This window comes from Stegodyphus dumicola, chromosome X2 (assembly GCF_044657685.1).
Source record: "Stegodyphus dumicola isolate Sdum_Otavi_A_Nest chromosome X2, ASM4465768v1".
In the NCBI taxonomy this organism is placed as follows: domain Eukaryota; kingdom Metazoa; phylum Arthropoda; class Arachnida; order Araneae; family Eresidae; genus Stegodyphus; species Stegodyphus dumicola.
In genome coordinates this window covers 193,654,929-193,681,788 of record NC_140781.1, presented here as the reverse complement: position 1 = coordinate 193,681,788, position 26,860 = coordinate 193,654,929, and the positions used below count along the sequence as shown (strand labels likewise).

General features: G+C 33.0%; 1 protein-coding gene across 1 annotated transcript in view; it reads left to right on the top strand.

The window, feature by feature from the left end:
* The window catches only part of TppII (Tripeptidyl-peptidase II), a 313,141-nt gene that overhangs the window by 109,518 nt on the left and 176,763 nt on the right, over positions 1 to 26,860 (top strand). Inside the window, exons 10-11 of the mRNA XM_085809472.1 lie at positions 11,659 to 11,789; positions 20,783 to 20,882. Coding sequence (XP_085665598.1) covers positions 11,659 to 11,789; positions 20,783 to 20,882 — 231 coding nt within the window. The remainder of the gene's footprint in view (positions 1 to 11,658; positions 11,790 to 20,782; positions 20,883 to 26,860) is intronic.

Genomic DNA, 26,860 nt, shown 5'->3' with positions numbered 1-26,860 from the left:
CTTCTGTGTAAAATTTAAAACAGCATTTTGCAAATGGGCCCCTACTCTTAGAACCTAGTTTCATCAAAAAATGGATTCAATGATTTCAAACAGCTTTTACCTGTAACCTGAGATGTTCCTTTCAGGTTTTTAATTGCCTCCAAAAATATTTCACTTTGAGTTACCTGAATCAGATACAACTCTGGCCCATAAATGAACCTGAAAATATAACTTACAATATGCAATAATTTAGTATAGCTATTTGTAATATTTAGAATATTATTATAAAACAAATCATTAGCATGCCTTCGTGGTGTAATGGTTAGGACACTGAGCCAGTATTTCAGAGGTCCAAGGTTTGATTCCCTGCAGAGGCATTGCTAATTTTTCATCTTGCCTGCTCCCAAAAAATACTTAATGTCTCTACAAGTGGTGCTCGAACTAAAAGGGTTGATGATGATGACTCTCCACACCCAGGATTTGGTGATTGGCACACTGAGCTGGTATTTCAGAGGTCTGTGGTTCGATTCCCGGCGAAGGCGTTGCTAATTTTTCATCTCTTCTGCTTCTAAAAATTACCTATTGTCTCTATAAGTTAATCGTTTGAGTAGAAAGTTTCGCAAATGAGTTGAATTAAAGTCAAATTGAGAGTCATTATTCACCGAAGTAGTTTGATTCAGCTGCATTAGTTCCTTGCAGTAAATCTCATCCAAATCTGACTGATACACAGTTATGTACAAATCAACTACTTCTGTTCTTAAGCATGAAGGTCCATTCCACCAAAGTTTAAGATGTTTAATTTGATCTGGACTAACATCTCTTGAAATCAAGTCAGCCGGGTTTTCTTCTGATTTCACATATCTCCATTGGAACTTGTGTGTAAGTTGCTGAATTTTGGCAATTCGGTTAGCTACAAATGTCTTTAACACATGTGGAGAATTCCGAATTCATGCAAGAACTACAAATGAGTCACACCACATGTATATCTTATCTAATTCAAATTTAAGTGCTTTTTGCACCTTATTCATTAACTGTGACAATAACACTGCACCACAGAGTTCAAGTCTTGGGATAGAAACTGATTTTAACAGCACGGCTCTTGATTTACTGCACAAAAGAACTGGAACCCGATTGCAATATACATTTGACATGAATGCATGTTCCATAAGCTAATTCTGAAGCATCAGAAAATCCATGCAGTTCAATTTGCTAGACAAAATTTTTCGATTAATAATTACAGCATTAATTTTATGCATCGGCGGGGTGAAATTCTTCCACTCACAAGATTCCGTTTCAGGAAGCACATCATTCCAGCAAATTTTTAGAAGCCAAAGCTTCTGCATAAAAATTTTGGCTTTCATAATAACTGGTCCAATTAAACCGAGTGGATCAAATATTGAAGAAATAGCTGATAAAATATGTCTCTTATTATAGTAATCATGCAATTTTGTAGTTACATTGAATGTGAAAGAATCTGAATCTGGATTCCATAAAATACCTAACTTTCTTCGTTTCATTTTTCATTTCATTGGAAAATGAATAATCTTCAGCCTTAGTATCAACATTAATCAGCAATTCTCCGTCATTAGCGAACCACTTATGAAGCTTAATGCCTCCTCGACTTAAAAAGATTCACTAACTGATTTTGCAGTTCTTTAGCTTTTTCTAAATCTTCTGCTCCTGATAGAACATCATCCATATAAAAATCTTGAAGTGTGACTGAAACAGCTAAAGGGAATTCCTTTCCTTCATCTTCAGCTAATTGTCGTAGGACTGTAGTAGCAAGGAAAGAGGTGCTAGTAGTGCTGTATGTAACAGTATTCAGTTAACCCTTTGACGTGCGCGGTATTATTTTTATAATTTTTTTTAACTAAAAACTCTAGAAATTGAATATTATGATCCTAGAGACAAATAATATATGAATTTAAAAAAATCTACTCTTGCCCATTGTTCTGTGGGTGGTTGGTCGCACTGTGAAACCACCGCGCGTCTAGGACGAGAAACTTACCGAGGTAAGTAGGAAAAAAAAACTTACCTTTCTCCGTGCGCATTTCCAATAAATGACGAAATTTACGAATTTAAAACAAAATGCATGTAGGAATTGTATAATATATATATTTTTTACATTATTTTACAAAGTAAATCGTCAGAAAAAATTAAAAAATAAACATTTATGTAATTTTTCTATAGCAGTGAAAGTACCTACATAATAAGGACGTTTGGCTACATGGATTAAAAAACTCAGTACAATAAGGATAAAAAAAAGACTCGATGGTTTTTTTTAAAATTTCAAAGAACAGATATTTTTTGTGATATTGTTCAAAGCATGTTTTGTCTTTTTGGTACATGCATGCCCACATTGCAAGTTTCGCCGCATGTATCTTCTTCTATGAGGTTTCTTCCTTGTGCTAGAAAATGTACACTGATGGATCTAAATTTCACTGGTATATGTCCACCGTTATTTAGTTTCTTTTCATCTGGCACATGAAATTTGTGGTTTTTTTATGTTAATGAGGAGGGGTTAGTCTTTTTGGCTTTGATACAGATCATTCGTTTCCCATTCATACTTATTTTATTTGTGTTTCGTCCCAAAATTTTCAGAAAATATTTTTAATTTAAATAAAACTTTATGCGATTTCTATTTTTAATTACAGTAAAGTATATGTAGATACATTAAATTTAAACCACAGGAAAGAATTTATAAAATCGCAATACTAGCTTGGTTAGCAAGTGTGTTGAAATTCCTGGAAAAGAAAGACATTTTTACTGGGGAGGTGCATGTATTGTTTAGTAATAAAATAACTCTGCAATTTCAAAACCCCTTATCTATAACCGGGTAAAAATAAACATTCCTATCCGAGAAGCAAGCAAACACCATTGTGAAGAGCAGTGGTTTCAAGGTGCGACCACCGAGCCTCTAGAGCATTGTGGCACAATGTTCTAGTGGGGCAGTGGTCGCACCCTGAAACCACAAAGTTAATGCCATACGTATAGAGGGTTGTTTTTATGTATGCAGCTTAATTATTGCTATTTTTTATTGTTTATGATAGAAATCATGATGTGCGATGAATAACTTTTGAAATTTAAAGTTGTTTATATTAAGAAAAGGAAGTTATTTTGTCTCATTGAAATCGAATTTTAAAAGGCATCCGATTTGAAGTACTAAGACCTAAAACATGTATAGTTCTGAAGTCATTTTGTGTTATTTAGAGGTAAAAAATTAGTAATCAATTGATTTTCACTCAAAAATTTCGGAAGGAAGAGGAGAAAAAAATTCGAAAATTGGTGGTTTCAAGGTGCGACTACCGCGCGTCAAAGGGTTAATATGTCTTGATTTCTTCTGGGGAATTTTTCTTCCAAAGAATTCGTTGAAATTTCCTCTCCGGATCTATTAAAATTTTACAATAAATTTTTTCTATATATCGGAAATGAATGCGAAAGTGTGTTCCTGAACATCATGATGGAAAACAAATCTTCCTGCACTATATTCCTCCATTCAGTAACTGCTCATTTAAAGATGTACCAGTTGATGTCTTCACGGAAGCGTCAAATACCACTCTCTGTTTTGTCGAACTTTTGTGTGGACAATATATTCCATCGTGCAAAATATAGTAATATGATGGTTCCAAATTTACATCTTGGTGTACTTCTTCTATATGGCCTAAAGTTTCGTATTCCTTAAGAAAATCTTGATATAAGGATAGCAATTTTTGTTCCTTCAGCAGTATGCTTCATAACCAATTTAATCTCGTTAACACGGTATCTTTAGAATTTCCTATATGTAAATGTCCTTCGCTCTTCATAGGCATCTGGACAGCATAACGTCCATTTTCATCTCTGGAATGTGTGCTTAAGAAATGATTTTCACTTGATAATTCTTCCGGACTCTTCACAGGTTTATATTCGTCTGTCCTTTCAATTTCCCAAAAATTCTTTATGCTTTGATTCAAATCGTCCAATTCTTGGATCACCCCACAATATGCTGAATCTTCTTGTTTCGTAATGCTGTCAATTTTTCCGCTGATAATATAGCCAAATACTGAATTTTGAAGTACAAGACCAGAGTTTTTCAGTGCAATTTTTTCGCATTTTAATAAATCAAGAAAGATTTCAACCTATTAGCAGATCAATCTTTCGAGGCCTGTAAAATTCAGGATTAGCAAGTTGAACAGAATTCAAATTTCCTAAGGTTGTAATATTCAATTAGCAGATCAATCTTTCGAGGCCTGTAAAATTCAGGATTAGCAAGTTGAACAGAATGCAAATTTCCTAAGGATGTAATATCCAGTTTCTGGGTAGGGGTAGTATTATTTATTTTAGACACTATTAAAAATTCTAAGTTTCTGTAATATTCTTCTTTATTAAGTATAGTGGCATTAAGTTCTTGTTTTATATTGAAGGTTCTATCATTTAAGCAAGAACCAAAACATTAATTTTCTTGTGTTCTAAACAAAGTCTGGTTGAACATCCAGCAGTCATGAAGTTACACATTGAACCGCTATCAATGACTGCTCTGCAAGGATGAAGTTAACCGTCTCTGTTCCTGATGTAAATTACAGCTGTCGGCAGCAAAACAGTTTCGAAATTCTTTCAGGTGTCGGAAGCGGTGAGCGAAGACATCTGGGAAGCTACCTCTGGTCTGGGGGATCTGGAGTGTGGTAATTCTTTTGAATTTCTTTTTGTGCTTCGATGGCAGGTGTTTTCCGCTGAGGAAAATGCAGCAGGTTATGATGGTGCAAATTGCTTAAACTGCACGAACTGTTTTATTTGCATTCTGTCACCTTATGTGATGCTTTAAGGTAATTAATACAAATATTAAATTTTTCTAGTCTCAAAAAGCTTGTTCACAGCTAAATTTCTAAATTCATCACACATAAATTTCATGCCTCAATTTACATAATTTATAATTGTTGGTCGAAGTTCGTTTCGAATTAACTAAAAATCCCTTCACCTTGATATTAGGAGTTAAAGACTCGTAATTTGAATTTGTAATTTTACTCGTGTTTTCAAGAACCTGACATCTTTTTTCAAGGAATGCGATAAAGTCTGCCCAATTAGGAGGCTCAGTAGTGTTTAAACTCATTTCGAATAATTTCTGAGTTTCCTTATTTAATTTAGGGAGAATTAAATTTATCACTATGAGATCCGAAAATGTATGCCTTTCAATGCTCCAATGCTTAAGAGCTCTAATATTTCAAGAAATATTATCCACTAACTTTCTGAGCTCAACCGCTGATTCATGATTTGTTTTTTCCATGTTTATAATAGAGTTCATTTGTCTGTGAACAATTAAGCACTTATTTTCAAAGCAATATTATAATGCTTTATATGATGGTTGAAAGGATTCGTCTTCTGTTTCAATCTGTTTTTCTACACCTTGTAAAGACGATTTCAAATAATATAGCTTTTCCACTCCCGATAAGTGAGTTTTGTTATTAAATTGAATTTTAAAATTGTTCAAATCCTCATATTGGCCAGAAAATGTTGGCAAAGGTATATACAGTAATTTAATTCTGCTTCCAGTATCTTTATCCGTTGAATAATTCTGAATTTTGATTATTGGTCACTGTCTTAAAGACGTTCATAACAGTCTATACGCTCGCGTTTTCAAAAGAATTATCCTTTCTTTATACTGTTCTGTTCTATTAATTTCATCTTCCAAATCATCAATCGCAATAACTTTTTCTATTTCACTGTCTACTAAATATAAGGCCTGCTCTCTAGATACTAACTAAGAAAGTAGTTCTTCAATAACCTCACTGTTTGGATTTGAATTTTCAGTTTTGATTTGGAGTTTATCTAATACCTTTGTAGTAATAGTTCGCAAAGATGCTCTTTTTTCTTTATTTTTTCTGTTTCCATATTGAATAGTCAAATAAATTAATTTTTGAGACAGTTCAAAATTTAAAGCAATATATAAATTAAACAAATGCAATGATTTGAATGCTTAAATTATACATTTCTTAACTGAAAACAGTTGAATCAAAGTTCACTTACCCATTTTTCTCAGGGTAATGATGAGCTGATTACTATATAATGATATCCAGAGACAAAAAATTCTCAACAAAGTGAAAGTTCATCCATATCCAATGAGACAATTCTTAATGAAACTAAAGTTCTACACAAAATCTTCACCTGCCAATTCCAAGCTCTGGCTCGACGGACCAAAAAATGTTTGTGTTTAAATGTGGACTATATGAGGCGATAATGTCTTTTAGTAGTTATATTAAAACTCAACAATAATATACGTGATACATTACTTCGAACTGAATTTCTCGACAATTAATACCGTTGTGAGTTGGTGTCTGCAGATGAACGAACTCGCAATTTCCCCGCCTAGTTGGTGGCGTTCAGTTTGATGTGCAAGATTGCCAAGTTGGTGCAACTACAGTTAAAGGCAGCAACAGGTGACATTGTTACAGTCTGGAGAGAAACATGGCTGAAGATTCAGAGATAACTTCTATTTCTTAGTAAAGCAATTTTACAATCTGATTCACTTATCAGGAGGAGTGCAGTATGCATCCTACAATCTTATAAGCTTAGTACATTTTAAGACAATGGATAATTCTTTGTTTCATAGGAAGCAAGTGGCAGCAACATGTTGGCACAGTAAAACCAAAGCGGCTAAAGAAAGGAGATTCTGCTGCAGTGCTGTTTATAGTAAAACTCTCTTCAATCAGATTGGATGAGAACTATATACAATGCAGAAGGTTAAGATAATGCAGAATGTTTTTGGATATGATACAGTTTCAAAAGAATTATTACTATTTTTAGAGGGGAAATCTGCAAATTGGAAAGAGGAATAAAGGTCTATTGTTAACTTACAGTATAATTTTTAGTTACATATTCTCCCCCCTCCTTCAATAAGAAAAAGGCATGGTGATAGAAAAGCCTTTTGAGCAAAATTTTCAGGAAAAAAATCATTAGAGTGGTAGCAAAAGTTAGAAGCATTGTGTAGTGTATATGCAGTTCTAGTGAGAAAGCTAATGAATTGCTTCAAGGTGTAATTTTAAAATTCTAGAAGAATACCTAATATAATCTGTAAATTAAATTTAGTGTCCAATTTGAAAGTCTTCAAAGTTTGTAAAGTTCTTGATCATATAATAAATCTTAAAACATAAGAAGTCTTGATGTCCATATAATGAATTTCAGTGTCTTATGAAATTCTTTTATGAAATGTATGTAATCAGTATAAAATCAAGGTATTCCTGCTAGACATTCATGAAACTCTGAATACTTGTGAACTTGTGATTCTGAATAAAATTAATACTTGTTCACTCATTATAAAACAAAATCAGATATTGTAAAGGAATATAATAATATACAGAAGCCAAGAAAATACAGTATAATAATAGCTCATGAAGCGAATCAGCGTAACTCTTTGTTGATAGCTGTAGGATGCTTAAATACTGTTGGACCTAAAACCCTCTATTCCTTACACAAGATAACTGGCTTTTAGTATTGTATGAAAAAGATTGACATTTTTATTTACTATTTATGCCATAAAATTCTTTACATGACATAATTGAAATATAAAAATTAAAAATTCAAGGCAGTTCTCAAGTTAAGCCAGAGAAATTTAGTAAACAGAATTTGACATTACCCTGCAATAGTGAATTAAAAAAATAAATTAAAAAAGAAGCCAGATTTAAAGACAAAAATCAAATTTAGAAGTAAATTGCCATAGTTAAATTTACAATCTGCATAATGATATGTGTTTAGTGAAGGACTTTTAAAATATAAAAAACTTGAATAGATCCATTATTTATTGTACATAATCACAACAAATTTAAGAATTTTATAACTCATTTTTATTCCATTTAACATAATTTTGAAGTAATTTTACTGGAATTATGCTATTTATTGTTATTTCTATTAAGACTATTTTTGTATAAAACTGATAGTCCCTACAGCTTTCTCTAAATATTAACATATGCATATTAAAAGCAAAGAACAAACTGATGTTCTGCACCACTGGCAAAGGGATGCTAGACTGCTTCTTCTGAAAGGCCTCTGTTGCTTGTTTAAAGGCAATTGGTCTTTTTTAATTGTGCTAAAACATTCCATTACATTAAAAAAAAATCACTTATATATATTATTATGAAAAAAATAAAATATATGAAAAAATATATATTTTTGTTATATGAAAAAAATATATATGAAAAAAAATTGAATATGTTATATGAAAAAAATAAAAATAATTCTTTAAAAGTTTGGCCTTTCTCATAAAGTGGTTTCAAAGCTTAAATATATTCTATATTAACTATATTTGCGAAATATATTAACTATATTTACTTTGAACCACTTTATGAGTTCTTTATGATCACAACAAATTTAAGAATTTTATAACTCATTTTTATTTATATTTACTAAATATATTCTATATTAACATACAATTATCCATTAATTTTGACATTCATTTACTATATTTTTACATTACTTACATTACTAAATTGCATTGCTCATGATCAATTTTATTGTAATTATTCAACATCTAAAATAATGAATATTATAAAATTAGTTTTATTTGTTACAACACTAATCAGTATCATATCTTTTATATTGTACTTAAAATGCAGTTTTATATCTCTTTGTATACATATATTCAAATTATTTTCTTCATTTTTCATATTCACTTCATTCTTGTAATAATTAGAAATTCTTAAATTTCAAATTTTTAAGCAACAATTTTTTTTTGCAAAATAACTAAAATTCATAATATTAATTCAACAGTTTTTGTCAATAATTCAAAAATATATTAATCATATTAAGATTTAACAACCTTCCCCAAATAAAATAAATAAAAAGATCTTAAACTTTGTATCTGAAATGTTTACTAATGCTGTAAAACTGCAATTATGATTTTTGGAATACAGTGCCATATTTTTAAAATCCGTTATAGTGATAAAAAATATTGTTAATTTGTTATGTAAGTGCAGTTACAAAAAGCAGAAATGAAAATATCCTTGCAACCACACTTGAAGCACAATTTTTAATCTTGCACCAGTGAAAATGAAAGCCGAGGCAATAGAGATTAACATGCAGATGAATGACCTTCAGAGCACTGTATTATTTGAACCACTGGTTAAATTTTTTTTTTATTTAAGTGCCATATTGTCTCTTAAAACACTCATTAAATCAATTTTGATTACTCAAGCACATTTATTTTTTTGTCATACATTACATTGAATTTATCACAGAAGTGATAACTTAAGGAGCTGGTTGAAATATTAGGCAGGCAAAGCAATAAAAAATTAATTTCAGATGAATTTTCTCTTCAAACGCTGATACGTAGATCACTCTGAAATTTTTTAGAGAGGCTGAGACAATTTACGGCAGAAAAAAATTAATGGTTAGATTTGAAATTAAGGAATAGTTTAGTCAAACAGACGTTTCTTTATTGGCCAATTGCAAGTAGTTTAGCGTAGAATAAATTTTAGGCAGAAAGAAAAAATGGAGTTCATGCATGAAAATTATTGCACTATGATTTTCTATGATTTTAAAGTGGGATTAAATCAAGGAGAATGCTTTCAGTGTATGCAATTAGCATTTGGAAATGAAGGTCTATCTCACACTACTTTATTCCGATGGTTTACAGAATTTCATCTTGCAACTCTCTTCGTATACAATTAGCATTTGGAAATGAAGGTCTATCTTACACTACTTTATTCCGATGGTTTACAGAATTTCATCTTGCAACTCTCTTCGTATACAATTAGCATTTGGAAATGAAGGTCTATCTCACACTACTTTATTCCGATGGTTTACAGAATTTCATCTTGCAACTCTCTTCAGGATGAAGAACATATAGGAAGGCTGTTCTCAGCAGTAATCTCAGATAATGTGCTTACCATATGGAAAATGCTAATCATTTATTAATCACTGCATCTACCAAATGATACAGAATGAACTTAACCTTGGTTTCTGCCATCAAACTAGTTTCCCATTGGATTCCCCATAGTTAAACTGAGTACCAAAAAAGGAGCATAACAAAATCAGTAAGAACACCCTTAAATTACTTAAAAATGGTGGCCACCACATTATTTCTAAAATTGTAACTGGTGATGAAACATACATACCACTTTTTGACAGTCCAACATGTCAAGAAAGTAGAGTATGGGTCTTAGAAGATGATCTCTCGTCCACAATGGTGAAAAGACAACCATACCATAAAAAAGTAACATATGCTGTTTTCTTCAGAAGTACAGGACTGGTCAAAGCCATCAAGCTAGAAGGACAGAAGATGGTCACAGCTAACTGGTATACTCCTGTCTTCTAGAAGTTCCTCAAGAAAAGAATCTTAAGAACTCGTCTTCCACTGTGATAGTGCATCCTCTCATTCAGCACAACTGACAGTTGAGTTTCTTGAACAAAAGCGGGACAAAGTGATAGAATATCTACTTATTCACTCAATTTAGCTATGTATGACTTTTGGCTATTTGTTATCTAAAAATGAACTTACGTGGATGTTGTTTTCATTCCGAAGATGAGATTGATATGGCAAGAAATGCATTTTTTCATCGATTCCAAGAAATGAATGGCTTGAGTAATTTAAGCTTTGGAAAATTCACCTACAGAAGTGCATTGATGAAGGAGGAGACTATTTTGAACATTCCTAAAATTTTGTAAGTATAATTTTAAAAACCTATGTGCATCTCTAATATTTCAGAGTGATTGTTGAATAAACTTTCCACTGGAGAGCCATGACAAATTCATCTTGTCAAACTAAATTATAACTAATGATTTAGTGGTATAGATGACTTGTTGATTCCCACATACATTGAATGACAGAGCTCTGTAGATATCTTGAGGATTAGAACATGGTGATGGTGTAAAAGTTTGGAGAGAGACATGGCTAAAGTTTAGAGCATAATTTTTTATTTTTTGTTAAAGCAGTTCTGAGATGATCTCTGAAATTTGACAAGAAAATATCGGGATGGGTGCAATATGCATCCCACAGTTTTTTAAGCTTAGCACATTTTAAGACAATGGACAGTTCTTTGTTTTAGAGAAAGCAAGTGGCAATAGCATGTTGGCAGAGTGAAAGCAATGTGCTTGAAAATGGGAGACTTTGCAGCAGAGGTGTTTATAGTGAAAATTTTCTTGAATCTGATTGGCTGAGAACTATACACAGTATGAAAGGTTAAGATGACATACTACTGTCATATTACATAAAGTTTTTATAGAACACTCCTGATGAGAAGATAGCATCACCTCATGATCTCAATTAATATGGCTAATTAGATGAGCACTATGACGCTCACATATCTATTAGTAGGGCTTCTCTTCGATGTACAGGAGGAACGCTAGGGAGATGGATGCTAAAATAAACGTATCTCTTTATATTCGAAATTTTGTCTCATTTCTGTTTCCCCAACTGCACAACACCAATAATGTATGAAAATCTTATTTCATATATATATATAATTTTAATAACTTAAATTATAGAGAAAATTTCTCCTGCTGTGCACATGCATGATTTTAAGATCTTTCTTGATTTGAATTTGTTTTTAATCTTGTCATACTTTATTGATTGTATTTATTAACATATTATTGTATGTCAGGATTTATATCTTGTTCAGGATAGCATAATAAAATCAATTTAAATTTCCAAAAAACATATGTATGTTATATTTAAGTATTAGAAAATTAACGCTTAGCATTCTTTTCATGAAACAGACGTGTAATGGAACTCTTTAATCAAGTTGTTAATGAGCATGGTGTAATCTTGGTTTCAAGTGCTGGAAATCATGGTCCTGCTTTGTCAACAATCGGAACTCCTCCTCTCATGCAAACAAATTCTGTGATTGGTAATATTACTTTTTTTAACTTTATGTACATATATATGTCTCAAAGATAGTTTAATAATTGTTTGATTAATTAACAGGAGCAATGCAAAAGATGAATTGTAGGAAGTGTTTTATATATGAAGTACTAGTAATTAATAACTGAAAAATATTTAGTTTCTGTTGCGATAATTTTACTCCTGTAATGTAGTTTATGTACTTTCAGAATCTTTCATTCCTAAATATATTTGTGCATCCAGAAGTATCACTTGAAAGTACTACTTTGCTTATTAGCCCCATACTTTAAAAATATTCGTGCAATAGAAACGAAAGTACTTTTTTAAAATTTAAATGTCTGTACCTTGATATGGCAGGGGTTTATTAAGAATACTGTAAGTATTTAGTCTAAATTGTACTTTAGAATATTAAAATTTTTTAATTGTATAACTGTAAGTGCAAGTAAACAAGTATAAGTGTGTAATATAAGTGTATAAATTATACTGGTCAACTGAAATTCAAAGAAAAAAAAAAAGCTTAAATGATGTACACTGCTGGCCACCGTAAATGCAACACCCTGAAGGGAGCATGCAAATAACATGAAATTTACAACATGGATTAGCGGAGGTGAGATATGCAAATGATTAGAATTTCAGTGCAGATGTACATCATGCGTGCCTGTGGCACCACTTCAAAGTGCTATTTAAGACTTGGAGTTTTCGACGATTTCAAGTTCGGCAATTGTATTTTTCTTGTGGTTTTTTTTAAAAAAAAAACACGATCAATTATGCCTCGTAGTAAACAGCGATCATCGTTTTATCAAGTATCTGAGTTCGACGCAGGAAGGATAGTGGCCTACCAAGAGTGTGGATTGTCTTTAAGGAAATCGCTAGTCTCGTTGGACGAAACCAAGCAACTGTAATGCGGATATGTAACTGTTGGATGCAGGAGAGTACGACGGACTGAAGTGTCCGATCACATCCACCTCAGTGCGCTACTTCACATGATGACAGGAACAGTGTGCGTGTAGCAGTGACGGATCGCTCAGTCACATCACGAACCATAGCACAGCACATTCAGTCTGTAACGCATCATCCAAAGTCTGCGTGTACCATTCGACGGCGTTTACAGCAGAGTGGTTTGTCCGCAAGACGTCCATTGCTTCGTCTACCCTTGACACAGAACCACAGACGTCTCCGCCGCCAATGGTGCGATGAAAGAAGGATGTGGACGGCAGAATGGAATGAAATGTCTTTAATGACGAGTCACGCTTCTGTCTGCAACTCCATGATGTTCGGATTCGAGTCTGGAGACACCGTGGAGAGAGGATGCTGAACAGCTGCATTATGCATCTCCACACTGGTCCTGCACTGGGTATTATGGTATGGGGTGGTATTGGATATCACTCTCGCACTCCTCTAGTACACATTGCTGGTACTTTAAACAGCAAGTAACTTTAACTACATCTCCGAGTTATTGGAGCCAGTTGTCTTTCCTTACCTTCAGAACTTGCCCACAGCCATATTTCAACAGGATAATGCACAACCACACGGCACGCATTGTTCAAATGTTCTTTGTCAATTGCCAGATTGAATTGCTTCCCTGGCTGGCTCGTTCTCTGGATCTTTCGCCGATAGAAAACGTGGTAAATAGTTGCTGAACGATTCACCCAGATGACATCCCAAGCTGCCACACCAGATCAAGTTTGTCAACATGTGGAAGCTGCTTGGTCTGGTGTACCCCAAGAACACATCCAGAGTTTCTATGTATCAATGCCGAGGTGTGTGGCAGCAGTGATCTCTAACAATGGCGGCTACTCTGGCTACTGATTCTGGAAGGAACCACACTCCACAGAAGTCTATAAATTTAATCATTTGATACTTGGTCAACATGTTATCTACTAAAAAAATTTTGTGATATCTGTTGTCTTTCTTGGTGTTGCAATTTGGGTGGCCAGCAGTGTAATGGCCATTCTATGCTGTGCCGTTCTTATAGGGACATCCTACATTATTTTAAAAATGATTTAGATATGTTTTTCTGTAATGGTATGGAACTTTTTTTTAATAACTGAAGAAAGGTGATATGTCATGTTAGTCTTGTAACAAAAAACTCCATAATCTTGCAAAAATGTATATTTTCTCATTTTAATTATGGTTTCACACTTTATAAGGTCCTTTTAAAGTGGAGTGTACTGAACAGTGTCTCGTTTTCTTATTTGTGTCATGCAGGATTTTTATCATAATAAAAATCATTGTTTCATAATTCAGAATCTACTTTAATTGGCAGTGCCTGAAATTTTAGCTGAAATTATGAAATCACTAAAAAGTTAAATTTTGAATTAGAAAGAATGATATTCAAATGATTGAGTAAAAGCAGTCAATTTAGTGCATGATAAAAATCTTAGAAGGTGCCTTAATTTTTTTTTTTTTTTTTTTTACTTTGAAATTTTTAAATCTTCCAAACACTGATATTCGAATTAAAATGAAGATGTTCAAATAATCTAATAAAAGAAATGAATTTAATTTATGATAAAATCTTAATTTTTGTATTTAGAAGCTTTAAAAACCTCCAGAAATGAATAGTTTTACTGAAGACTTAAGTTGGATAGAAAGGTCTGACTTCATGGACGATTCAATAGCTTTTCCTATTAACACAATAAATGAAATGAGTTTTGCTTAGGTTTATATTAAGCAATCCTTCTAAAGCCAATTGAATGCTTTGTTATGAATAAAAGTCCTTGGCCAGAGTCCGGCAAACACATTACCTGTGATTCTATAATGATTTGGGATCCTTTGCATTGCGACTTGTTTATTAGGGAATTTAGAACAGACCCATTGTTTGAAAGTATGACTGAAGAAAGTGCTTATGGCCTCTGAATCAATAGCTGGTGCAGGGGCTTACTCCCTGCACTTTAGCAGTGCTGTTGGTGCAAATTGTACTAAATATGATGCTGAAGTGACTGCTGTCCAACTGGCCTTGGTTGCAAAGAGATGATCAGAACATTATGATATTTATTGGTTATAATTGATAGAAGAGTTTATTTAAGAAGGTGCATTATGTGTAAATATTATAATGTTCATGTAGAATGCTAACAAAAAAGGATACTCTAACAAAACATTCAATTGTTAGTCATTTAAAAAATTGTAATAACTCTATTCCCATGTGGGATTAAATGACCAACTGCAATTGTGGGTAGTTTTCGAGTGGAAAAACATGCTAAAATAAAGAGGAGAATTTGATCAGAATATGGTTAATTTTCATAGTAAAATGTTTGCTTGGTTCAGATAATCCTCACTCTGGAAATACTTTGATAAGTAACACTTTATATACTTTGGATACATTCCGAGAAAGGTGCAATAAATGAAAATTAAAAGTTAAATCAAAAAGTGTACTGGGTGAGGAAATGTCTACCAGATAAGGAAGGTGTATTTGCAGGCTTATTGAAAGTTATTGATTCAGAAGCAGAGCAGTTAAGTTTTTTGCAGCTGCAACTATTTTAAATGCTGCTAATTCTTCTGTTGCTCTTGAGCAATGTTTGACACATTGAAGGAATACGGAATAGCAGAGTAGCTAACTCTCCCGATTTAGGCGGGAGACTCCCGATTTTTGACTGCTCTCCCGCCAACCCAATTTACAATATATTTCTCCTAACTTTTTCTTATTAAAATTTTTCACAATTTTTATGGAACTTGCCTTAATACTTCGCTATATGAAAAAAAAAGTGATTTTGGATGTCTGAAAGCAATTGAATTTTCTGTAGATTATATCTAAAACAAACCCTTGCAAATCAGATGAGAATTTCTGCTTTGTGAGTGAGAGCATAACATGATATCCAGAAACATCGTTCTCCAGTTCTCTAATGGGCTTTGAGCTTCACTGCCTGTCATCTGGCATATATTAGCCAATGAGCACAAAGCAAGCTCAAGGCTGCTATTTGGATGTTCTTTAGTTACTTCGTTCATCTTGTCCTGAGTTGTGTGAGTACGTGCCTTCGGGAAACAAATTATCATCTTCTGTTATGTCTGCGAGAAAGGTGAAATACTCGTGTACGTTTCAAAAATCGTACACAGTTGATTTTCCTTCCATTATTTCCTCAAGGAAATGTAATAAATTTGCGATGTGTACTGTGTGTCGTTGCGATTTTTGATTTCGCATGGTGGAAGGGCGGATGTTCTCAAACATGTGCGTACACAAATACACAAGGACAACATGAGCTGTTTTGGGGAAAAAAAAAAAAAAAAAAAAAAAGATTAAATTTTTCTTCAGAAACAAAGGACCGAAAAGTTATCAATGCAGATTGTCTGTTCTCTGCCTTTTTACTGGAGCACAACCTACCATTGAATGCATCGGATCATGCTGCAGCTTTATTTAGAAAAATGCTTCCCGGTAGTGAAATCGCTAAGAAATACTGAAGTGCAAGGACCAAAAGAGGTGCAATTGTTAAAGAAATGGATTTGAAAAATAAATCATCAGTTATTGATTGCATTAAAACAGCTCCGTTCTGCCTCTCTTCGGATGGAAGCAATAATACCGATTCAAAACTGTATCCAATTGTTGTTTCTTTTTTTAATCCAGAGTCTTCAGAAAATGAGTGCAGTTTACTTTCTGTCCCCACTTTAGAAGGACATTCGACAGGCTTAAATATAGCACAGCTAATTATTAAAACTTTAAAAGAAAATGCGTTCCCTCTGGATAATTGCTTAGCACTTGGTGCCGATGATGCACCAGTAATGGTAGGCTTGAAGACTAGTGTTGCAGGCATCTTAAGAAAGGAAAATTCAGATTTGCAGATTATGAGGTGCACCTGCCACCTCTTAAATTTAGCAGCTGAAAAAGGGGCAGCTTCTTTACCAATAAATGTGGATGATCACATTGTTGATACAGTCAAAAGTCGTTAATCCGGACTCGTCGGGACCTTGGCGATTCCGGATTATCGATTTTTCCGGATTATAGATCATCAGTTTAAATCTGGTAAGAGGGCACGCAGAAATTATAAAATTAAAAATATGAAACCGTAATTTATGAAATAAAGAACAATTAGGATCTAAAGGGTATCAAAATTTACATAAAAAAAAGCTGAATTTATCTGTTTCTTTTATTAAACATGTCTTTCAATGTAAGTTGTTTATGTTGCTTCGTTTTTTATGTGATAATACATTCTCTTTAATTCTATAAACAGACATAATTTCTTGTTCAGTTATAAAGTTCCGCTGTTCAAGTCCTATAATTGCTATGTCGAGAATACCGACTAATTTGTCAGTTGAAATATTTTCGTTTTCAATAAGCTCTGTCACTTTCTTCGCTATCGGAAGCGAATTATAATGACGAGGAATTTGATTTAAATCATATCAAAGACGGAGTACATTGAGATGAAATACTACATTTAGTAAGGAATTATTATAAGCCAAATAAAAACATCTGCCCTGAAGATAAGGATAGTGCTGACAGATCAACTTCCAATTCGTTGCGCGCCACAGCGTTAAAGATAAAAAAAGTTTAGATATACAAAGGATATGCCTTTATCCATTTTTTTGCAGCAATTCCATTTTTTGTTTAATAGACTTTGAAACATACTTTCGCTTTGTAGATCCTTTATGTATTAGTAAATATATATCAGAAATTCTATTTGACATAATTGAAAGTTCAAGCTTACTTTTATAAAATTGTTCTAACAGTTTGCAAAAAATAATAAGCCAAATCCAATCTGAAGATTAAGGAACAACGCAATCTGCAACATTAACTGAATTAGATAATTTTAGCTTAGCTTATACTGTCTGTTATACATTAAACGCGCATTCGTAAACATATTTTGCACACGCACACACACACATATTCGCAGCCGTAAAGGTCTTACGCGCGTGTATCTTGCGCAGAAAGTTTGTAGCTTTGAGGTCCGGATTATAGATCATTCCGGATTATGGGTGTCCGAATTAACAACTTTTGACTGTATTTATTATTATCTTGAAAGGAGTTCTAAAAGGAAGAAAAATTGAAACAGTTTCCAACAGCTGCATAATACTGAAATGAGAAAAATTTTGAAACGTGTGTACACGCTGGCTGTCTTTAAAGAAATGCTTATATAGAATCCTCGATCAATGGAACCCCTTTCCTGCATATTTTAAAGAAGAAGTAAATGCTTCGAGAGTTAAGATAAAGGGCTGTATTGAAAGTTATAAAATACCTAAAGTAAATGGAGATGTATTTTCTACTTCCATTGTTAAAAATAGGTTTGAGAAAAATAAAGTAATATCTGCACCATTCAGCAATTCAACTGGCAGTTCTCAAAATAATACTGCAAAATGTAAATGTAAAGCTGATACAAATATCTCTCAAAATAAAAAAAGAAAAAATTGCTCAACACACGAAACATTTTCTGATTATTGTATCTTGTGATTTGTCTTGTGAAGCACGAATATTTATGTTTTTCTCTTTGGACCTTAACAACGCTTTTTGCTTTTTTTTACAATTCATTTTGCCATCATTCGATATTCTTAACATAGTTCTACAAAGCAGAATTCCATTAATTCATGTTTTGCAATCAATGATTTATGATTTGTTTAAAGACATTTTCTCAAAGTTTGTAAAACCAGTCTGTGTCTTGTCTTGTAATTCTATATATGATGTGATTTATGGTGAAATAGAAAATCGGAAGAAAGATGAAGATTTTGGTAATAAGAGCTGCAACTTCAAAAGTAGTTTAAGAACTTTCAGAAGAAGACAAAAATAAGTTTTATTTTCATGTTAGAAGTTACTTCTTTCGAGTATGTGATTACATACTACATAAAATTCCAGTCAACAATGAAGTGATTTTGCATGCTGAAGTTGCTGATGTTTCTACTATAGCAAATGCATCTTTTTCTGATATAAGGTACTTTTTGAACAGATTTCCTGTGTTACTTCATTTAGTCATGAAAGATGATGATACTAATGTTGCCACTGATAAATATTGCAGTCGCAATTTTGCAGTTCACAATTAGAAAACTTGGATGAAGTTATAAAATTGTCTAGGATTGACACACAGTGGAGTTTAATTAGAAAACTGAAAGGTGCTGATGGAATTTTAAAATATAGTGAACTGTCAAGAATTATGTTGGCCATCTTGACAGTTCCCCTTAATAATGCAGAGTGTGAGGGGATTTTCAGTGTTGTTTCGAAAACGAGGACTAAATTTAGATCTAATGGTAGTGATGGCACATTAGAAAAACCTTTATTACCGAAAGCAGGCTTTTGGCAATTGCTATGAACAAAATTATGAAGTTTTTTTCTTAATGAAAGCAAAATCTGGCATTGTTCATAACATTTGTACGAAAACTGATTAAAGTGTCTTTTTTTTTTTTTTTTTTTTTTTTTTTTGTTTTGTTTTCTTAAGCGATGCAAGTAATAAAAATGTTTTTTATGTGTAAGGTATTTTTGTGCTGCTTGCATTTAAGAATTAGTAACTATTTTAAGTTAATTCATTATTAAAAACTATATTTTTATCATTTAAAAAGTCTTTTTAACATTGTGAAAAATCTCCTGATTTCTTAAAAAAAAAAATCTGATTTTTGAGTGTCATAGCTTGGCAAGTATGGAATAGAATACCAACAAGTTAGAAGTTCTAGCATCAGATTCTGTGTGTTATGTGACTGCCTGCTTCTGCTTGCTCAAAATACTTGTTGGAGACCACATCTTGCACTACCGATACTGGGTGCTTAACATAAACGTTGTTAGGGTTATATTTATAAAAGAAATTAAACAATAAGCAACCATTGTAGATGAAACAAAAACAGCTTTTTTTTGCAACCCGCCCTAAAAAATGTGTGTTCTTAACCATTTAGTAGTTTTGCCCTTACCTCATGAGTATAGTTTTTTGTGTGCACTGTTATTTGGCATATGTGGTGTAGGCATCACATTTTCAAAGCTCGCCCTTCTGATTATCGTGTATAATTAATTCTAGTTTACTTTTTGATTCATAGATGGCATTACTGATCCATAGAACAAAAAAAAAATACATACAAAAAGTAAAATTATGGAATATAAGTATACTAAGGCCTGTATGAAAAAAAAAAAAAACATTCAAGGGGTAACAATAATTTTTAGAATTCTCATATACTTAATTTTGGGCTAATAAATGATTTTTTATGCTCATTTTTTTCATAAATGTATTTTTTGTACAGTTATGGCAGTTAATAAATAGATATTTTGGTTACCAATTTTTGGAAATTTCTTGAACTCCTAAGTGGTTTAAGTTCTTAAAAGAAAAGTCGTTTCATTTGGCAGGAAAACATTATCCTATACTTGTTATCACCAAATGGATCATGATTCAAGTTTTTGTTTATTTGATTGAATATATGTAGCACGATTTTGCTTTTCTAGATGAATATTAGTATGAAAATTCAAGTATTGGTTTTCTAAAGGAGTTTTTTTAAAAATATTGCCCTGATCAGTATAGTGGTTAGTGTTGCTGGCTGTCATATAATTAGGCATGTGTCTGAATCCCAGAGAAGTCATGGGTGGTTGTAAGTTTACAGTGTTGTGGCATGGGAGCACACAAAATACATGATAATTTGAAAGTCCTTAGTAGAGGTTTGGTGGAGGGGATGAGGTCTTTTGGATCCTTTCCTCAGGGTTCATAAATTCCTTTTTTTGCTCAAGTAAAATTTATTATCTTCAAATAAAGTAGGGGGAGACTTAACATTCATCATCTTATGATTTTTAACTTAAAATAGCCATGCACATAATGAGAAAGAAATAATTTTTCTTTTTTTCCATTTTGCAATCTTTTTTCCTTGCATCAAATGAAAGTTATTTTAAAAGTTCTTTTAGATACATATATGTATTTAGCATTGAAAAAGTAAAATTTTCTTTTAAAAGTTCACTTATGTGTAGGATGTGTTTTTGTTGCTTTTCTCAGTTGTATTTAATAATGCTTTTTATAATTTTTATAACTGTTTGTAGTTTTAATGTACTGTAATTAAGTAGTTGAAATTATTAAATGTAATGTGCATTTTCTGACTAAAACAATAGTAATGTAATTGCAGGTGTTGGTGCGTATGTATCTCCTGATATGATGATTGCAGAATATTCTATGCGAGAAAAAAAACCAGGGATTGGATACACTTGGACTTCATGTGGACCTGGGTTAGTTAATAATTCTTTTTCTTGTAAAGAATGTGAGCTGTATTATAAAATATATGGTGTTTTGTGAATCACAGTATGTTACAGTGCATCACAGTGATGCATTGAGAAACTTATTCCGTAAATGTTAAAACATTTTTCTGGAGAGTTAGAACATTTTTGCTGTTAGTTCCTTATTAAAAAATTAGGTAATATTTTAGACTAGAAAACTTACAAATTTATATTATACATTAGAACCCATGTTATCAGATCTAATTGAAATAGAGCCATTCAAAGTACTACTTTTTTATAAATTTTTTTTGGTAATTAAAGGCAAAAATAAATTACCTTTTCACATTTTTAAAAAAAAAAATAGGATGCCGACTTACATTAATTACTGCAGCCCCCAACTGGCACTCTGCAGGAGATTTAAGGTGTTATCATGAATAAATTTTGTAATTGCAAAAACTTCTTTACAATCTAATACAGAATATGGGGCAATTGCTGTAAAGCTTGCATTCTGATCAGAGGAGAATCACACACATCATCAATCCCCCCCTCCAGTTTATAATTTCAATGTAGGTAAGTAGCACGTTTTCGTGAAAATATTTTGGCTTCTCAAATACAAGGCAGAAAGTGTCTAATTGTATCGACACATTTATGCAGATTTCTAATTTATGCTTGTAGAGACATTAGGATATTTTGGAAGCAAAAGACGTGAAAATGAGCAATGCTCTTGCCAGGACTCGAACCACTGACCTCTCAAATACGCGCCAAAGTGTGCTGCTAAGAAGGTGGGAGAAAAACCTTATATCTCCCCCTTTTAAAGGGCGACTGGGGATTAGGGGACTCAATCGCCAAATCCTGGTGGTGGAGAATCATCATCCACCACCTTTTTTTAAGTTCGGGAGCCACTGTAGAGACATTAGGATGTTTTGAAAGCAGAAGATGTGAAAAATGAGCAATGCCCTCACTGGGAGCTCTTCAACGAACGTACTGGCCATTACACCACAAGGGTATGAAGGCAAGAGAAACACCTTTTTAAGCTAATTAAAATTCTTTCAGTTTAAAAAATTATAAAAGTCAGTAGATTTAACATTTTTATGCAGAACAATGATTGGAAAACAATGAGAACAAGCTTGTTGGCAATCAGTTTGCTGAACACAAATCGGTGCAGCTCAGCATTAAACACAATATAGCTGGTGACTGCTACTTCATGCCAAGGAAGCTTATAAAGTTTCATAAGTTTATAAACTTTCTTTTAAAATTGAAAAGCTTAATATTAAGTGTAGCCGAGATGTACACTGAAGTGACAAAAGTCTTGGGATAGCAATATGCAAATATACAGATAGCAGTAGTATCGCGTAGAAAATGTATAAATGCGAAGTGCTTTGGCAGGGCATTCATTTGTGTTCAAGTTATTTATGTGAAAAGGCTTTGACGTGATTATTGCCGCACAACGAGAATTAACAGACTTTGAATGCGAAATGGTAGTTGGAGCTAGACGCATGGGTCATTCCATTTCGGATATCGTTAGGGAATTCAACATTCCGAGATCCACAGTGTCAAGAGTTTGCCGAGAGTATCTAATTTCAGGCATAACATCCTACCATGGACAGCACAGTGGCCAACCACCTGCACTTAACGACCGAGACTAGCAACGTGTGCATAGAGTTGTCAATGTTCACAGACAAGCAACACTGCATCAAATAACCACAGAAATTAATGTGGGACGTACGAGGGACGTGTCTGATAGGACAGTGTGGCGAAATTTGTCTTCCTTGGGATATGCCAGCAGAAGACTGACTCGAGTGCCTTTACTGGCAGCACGACATTGCCTGCAGCGACTCTCGTGGGCATATCGGTTGGTCCCTAAATAAATGGAAAACCGTGGCTTGGTCAGATGAGTCACGATTTCAGTTGGTAAAAGCTGATGGTAGGGTTCGAGTGTGGCGCAGACCCCATGAAGCCATGGACCCAAGTTATCAACAAGGCACTGTTCAAGCTGGTGGTAGTTCCATAATGGTCTGGGCTGTTTTTACATGGCAGGGACTCGGTCCTCTGTAGCAACTGAACAGATCATTGACTGGAAATGAATACCTTCAGCTACTTGGAGATCACTTACAGCCATTCATGGACTTCACGTACTCAAACAACGATGGGATTTTTATGGATGACAATGTGCCATGTCACCGGGCTACAATTGTTCGCGATTGGTTAGAAGAACATTCTGGACAATTCCAGCGAATAATCTGGCCAGCTAGATCACCCGACATGAATCCCATCGAACATTTATGAGACGTCATCGAGAGGTCAGTTCGTGCCCGAAACCCTGCATCATCAACACTTTCACAATTATGGATGTCTATAGAGGCAGGATGGCTCAATATTCCTGCAGGGGACTTCCAACGACTTGTTGAGTCCATGCCATGTCGAGTTGCTGCACTTTGCCGGGCGAAAGGAGGACCGACAAAATATTAGGAGGTATCCCATGACTTTTGTCACTTCAGTGTAGAATATCAATATGCAAACTTTGGAGTGTGGGCAAAGTTTTTGGAAGATTTCAGCAGTCAAATCAATTTGGGAGAAAATTTCCACGTTGTTTACTAAAAGGCAAATTTTCTACATTTAGGCAATCTGAATCCCTCCCCCACTTAAGACTTTTTCACTCTGTTTGTAATGTGTAACCTGAAATTTATTGTTATAATCTTGTTCATCTTTTGAAGTTGCTTCACTCTTGGATGATTTCCTTTGTTACAGAATAGATCTTAACCAAATTCTGTAGCAGAGGTTTATTGACACACTTTCCCTAGTGCAATTAAGCTTATAGCATTTTGGGAATAAAGCTGGACAGTAATGTCACTATCTTTATTCTGATCTCATGTGTGTGGATATTGTTTTTCAATAAAATAACTTTCCTTGGTAACTGCTAAACATTTTTCAACACTGTGCATAAATGTTTGATAAAATTGTTTTCTAAATAAATCTGAAGACAACATGCACATTTCAGGACTTGATAATAGAATAAAAGTGTAGTGTGAGAGAGGGATATTTTAAAAGCTTTAGGATTTTTAAAATCTGTATGTAGACATGGCCTTGGAAATGGGCCTAGAAATTCTGCTTCCTAGTTAGGTGTCATCCAGAAAATGACGCTGTTTCATGATTTTGTTATTTACAGTTTATACAGGGTGGGGCAGGGAAACTACCTTATTTTAAAAATGAATAACACAAATAGTATAAGAGATATCAGTTTAATATTTTTCCAAGTTATACAGAGACACTTAAAGTTTTTTTTTTTAATTACAGTTTAAAAATAATACCATTAAGGTGGCCTCTGTTCTGGTCAGTGCATTAAGATGGTCGAGTTTTGAAGTTTCTTTCCACTTTTACCAGCATATCAACAAGCACGTTGTCGATAGCAGCTTGAATATTGTTCTTCATTTGAGCCAGGGTCTTTGGACGTTAGAGATTTCAAATAGCCCCACAAAAATAAATCGCACAGGGCTAAATCAGGCGAGCGTGCTGCCCATTTAAGATCGCCTCGTAAGGAGATAAGGCATCCATGGAAATGTTCTCAAAAATACCATAGTCCAATGATGCCTATTCTAGACAACGTACACCAAATATTCACACGTTCTGTATGTAGGGGCTGCTCATGTAGTTCTCGTGGATTCATGCCACTCCAGTATCGCATGATTTGCTTATTCATTTAACCAGAAAGATGAAATCGATCCTCATCGCTAAAGAACGCAAGGCCATCATGAGGCATATTGTCAAGAACGGCTTCACATGTATTTTTTTCATGAAAGAAAATCACGTGGATTAAATTTTTGCACCACTGCCAATTTATATCAATGAAAATGCAGTACGTTGAAAAGTATGACTCCATGGCAAACGCGTGCTCCTCCCTCGTCCACTGCATGATTGGTACTATACCCACATGACATAAAATGTTGGACATGGCTCTTTTCAATGAGAGCCACCCCACACTTCTCGGAATAAATATCGCTAGATGGCGCGCGTTTCAAATAAGGAAGTTCCCGTGCCACACCCTGTATTACAGTTTTATCACAGTATTTATATCGTAGTTTTTGTTAAATTTTATAAATTATTAAGAGTGCAAAAATGCAGAATCTCCTTACAGGTTTGAAGCTGAGGTAGTGGAGATTTCATAGTTCTATGAATTATAATAAAAATTTAAGTAGTTATAAACAAAATTGTCATAATTGAAAAATAATTAGATTTTGTCTAAAAAAAGATAAATAAATTTTTAAAAATATGACATTTTTGTTATCTAAAATAAGTAATTTATAATTTTATGCCAAAGGAAAATAAGCAGAGAGAAAATTTATTTCATACATTTTACAACTATCTGTCTACAGTTTGTTTCAAATTTTCAGGAAGTTTGAGCCCTGTTTTCCTCATAATACATAGGGTAATTATTTTCTGATCAGTTATGTGGTTTAATTGTTCTAAATTCATTTTTTTCACCATTAATCATGGGAAACTGCAAATTTATTTAGTAATTGCCATTCATTCTAATATAATAAAAATATACAAATATTAGTTCTAGTTATGATGAAAGTTGAAAATTTAATTTTTTTTGATAAAAGTGTGGAGATTGCCAAATTTTAATGTTTACATGAAATGTAAATTGAAATAGTAATCATAACTTAAGGGATGATTTCAGGATGTATCCCTACTTGAAAGTATAGTTATTGCTATCCAAACAGTGTTTTAGGATAGATAGTTTCTTTTCCTGGAAATATTTAGTATCTTATAATTTGGCATTTTTGAAATAATAAAATTCACCTCAGTGTCAAAATGTCTTTGATTCGAAGTATGTACAGTTCACAGTTTCTGGTGTAGTGCGCACTGTAGAATGGTTACCTTTGGAATGCTTGCAAATGTTTTGGTTGCTGCTTTATGGACTGAAGATTATCAGAATTCCCTTCAGTTCATATTTGATCGATTGCGGTATAATTGAATTATTGTTATGCCTATTTTCTAATTTGAATATCCAGTCTTCTGTTGTTATTCAGGAGGAGGTGAAAAAAATAAAAAAGATGCAGCTATTCAAAACGTATTTAACATTTTTCCACAATCAAATTGAGCCTGATTGCACTACTGGTATCAAAAGTAAAAAAAATGAGATTTGATATCCTGCGGTAAACCAACTGAACTGGCGACTTTTAATTGGTTGATTTTGAACAGTTACAACATGCCACATTGTAACACACTTGAAATAAAGTATTTAGAATGGGATCATTAGCATAATTTTAATAATTTACATTAATTGCATTGTTCGTTACTCTGTTTTGCAATATAAAAGACAGAATATCTACAAATATTTTTAAAACATTAAGCTATATTGTGGAAAAAAATAGAGCTGATCTTGTGCATTCAAAAAAGAATGATTTCATTTAAAATTAACTGCTGTAGATTACTCAAATTTTCTTAAGAAAATTTGGCTGAATTATGAAATTTTAAACAGCCTAGTAACACTGTTTTGCCAAATGTAGGTATTTTTGTGCAGTTTAACTGCATATTTAGCAACTAATTTTTTTAACAGGATGTTTTTCTATATGGTTTGAAATTTTCATGTCATATTTAGTTTGTATTGATAAAAAGAATATATTTTGTTCCATAAATTATTGCATAAGTAATTGAAAACAAGTACGTTGTTAACCAAACATAGTCTTTTTTTTTAATAAAGGAATGAAAGATGAATAGATAATGCAAATTAACATTCATTTATATTTTATGTAATAATTTGACATTATGTTTTTTACTGTATTGTTAGGAAAAAATTCCAAGAGAAACTATGAATATTAAACTCTTTTTATAATTCATTGAAAGGCAAAAACATTTTGTTAGAATGCATAACAGGCTGATTCTAGAGAATGTGCTTGAAATCAAGGAAAAATTAATAATGAGGGAAGGTAACAAATGAATCAAAGGCTGCAGTTGAAATTCATGTAGGACAATAGATACATAGATTA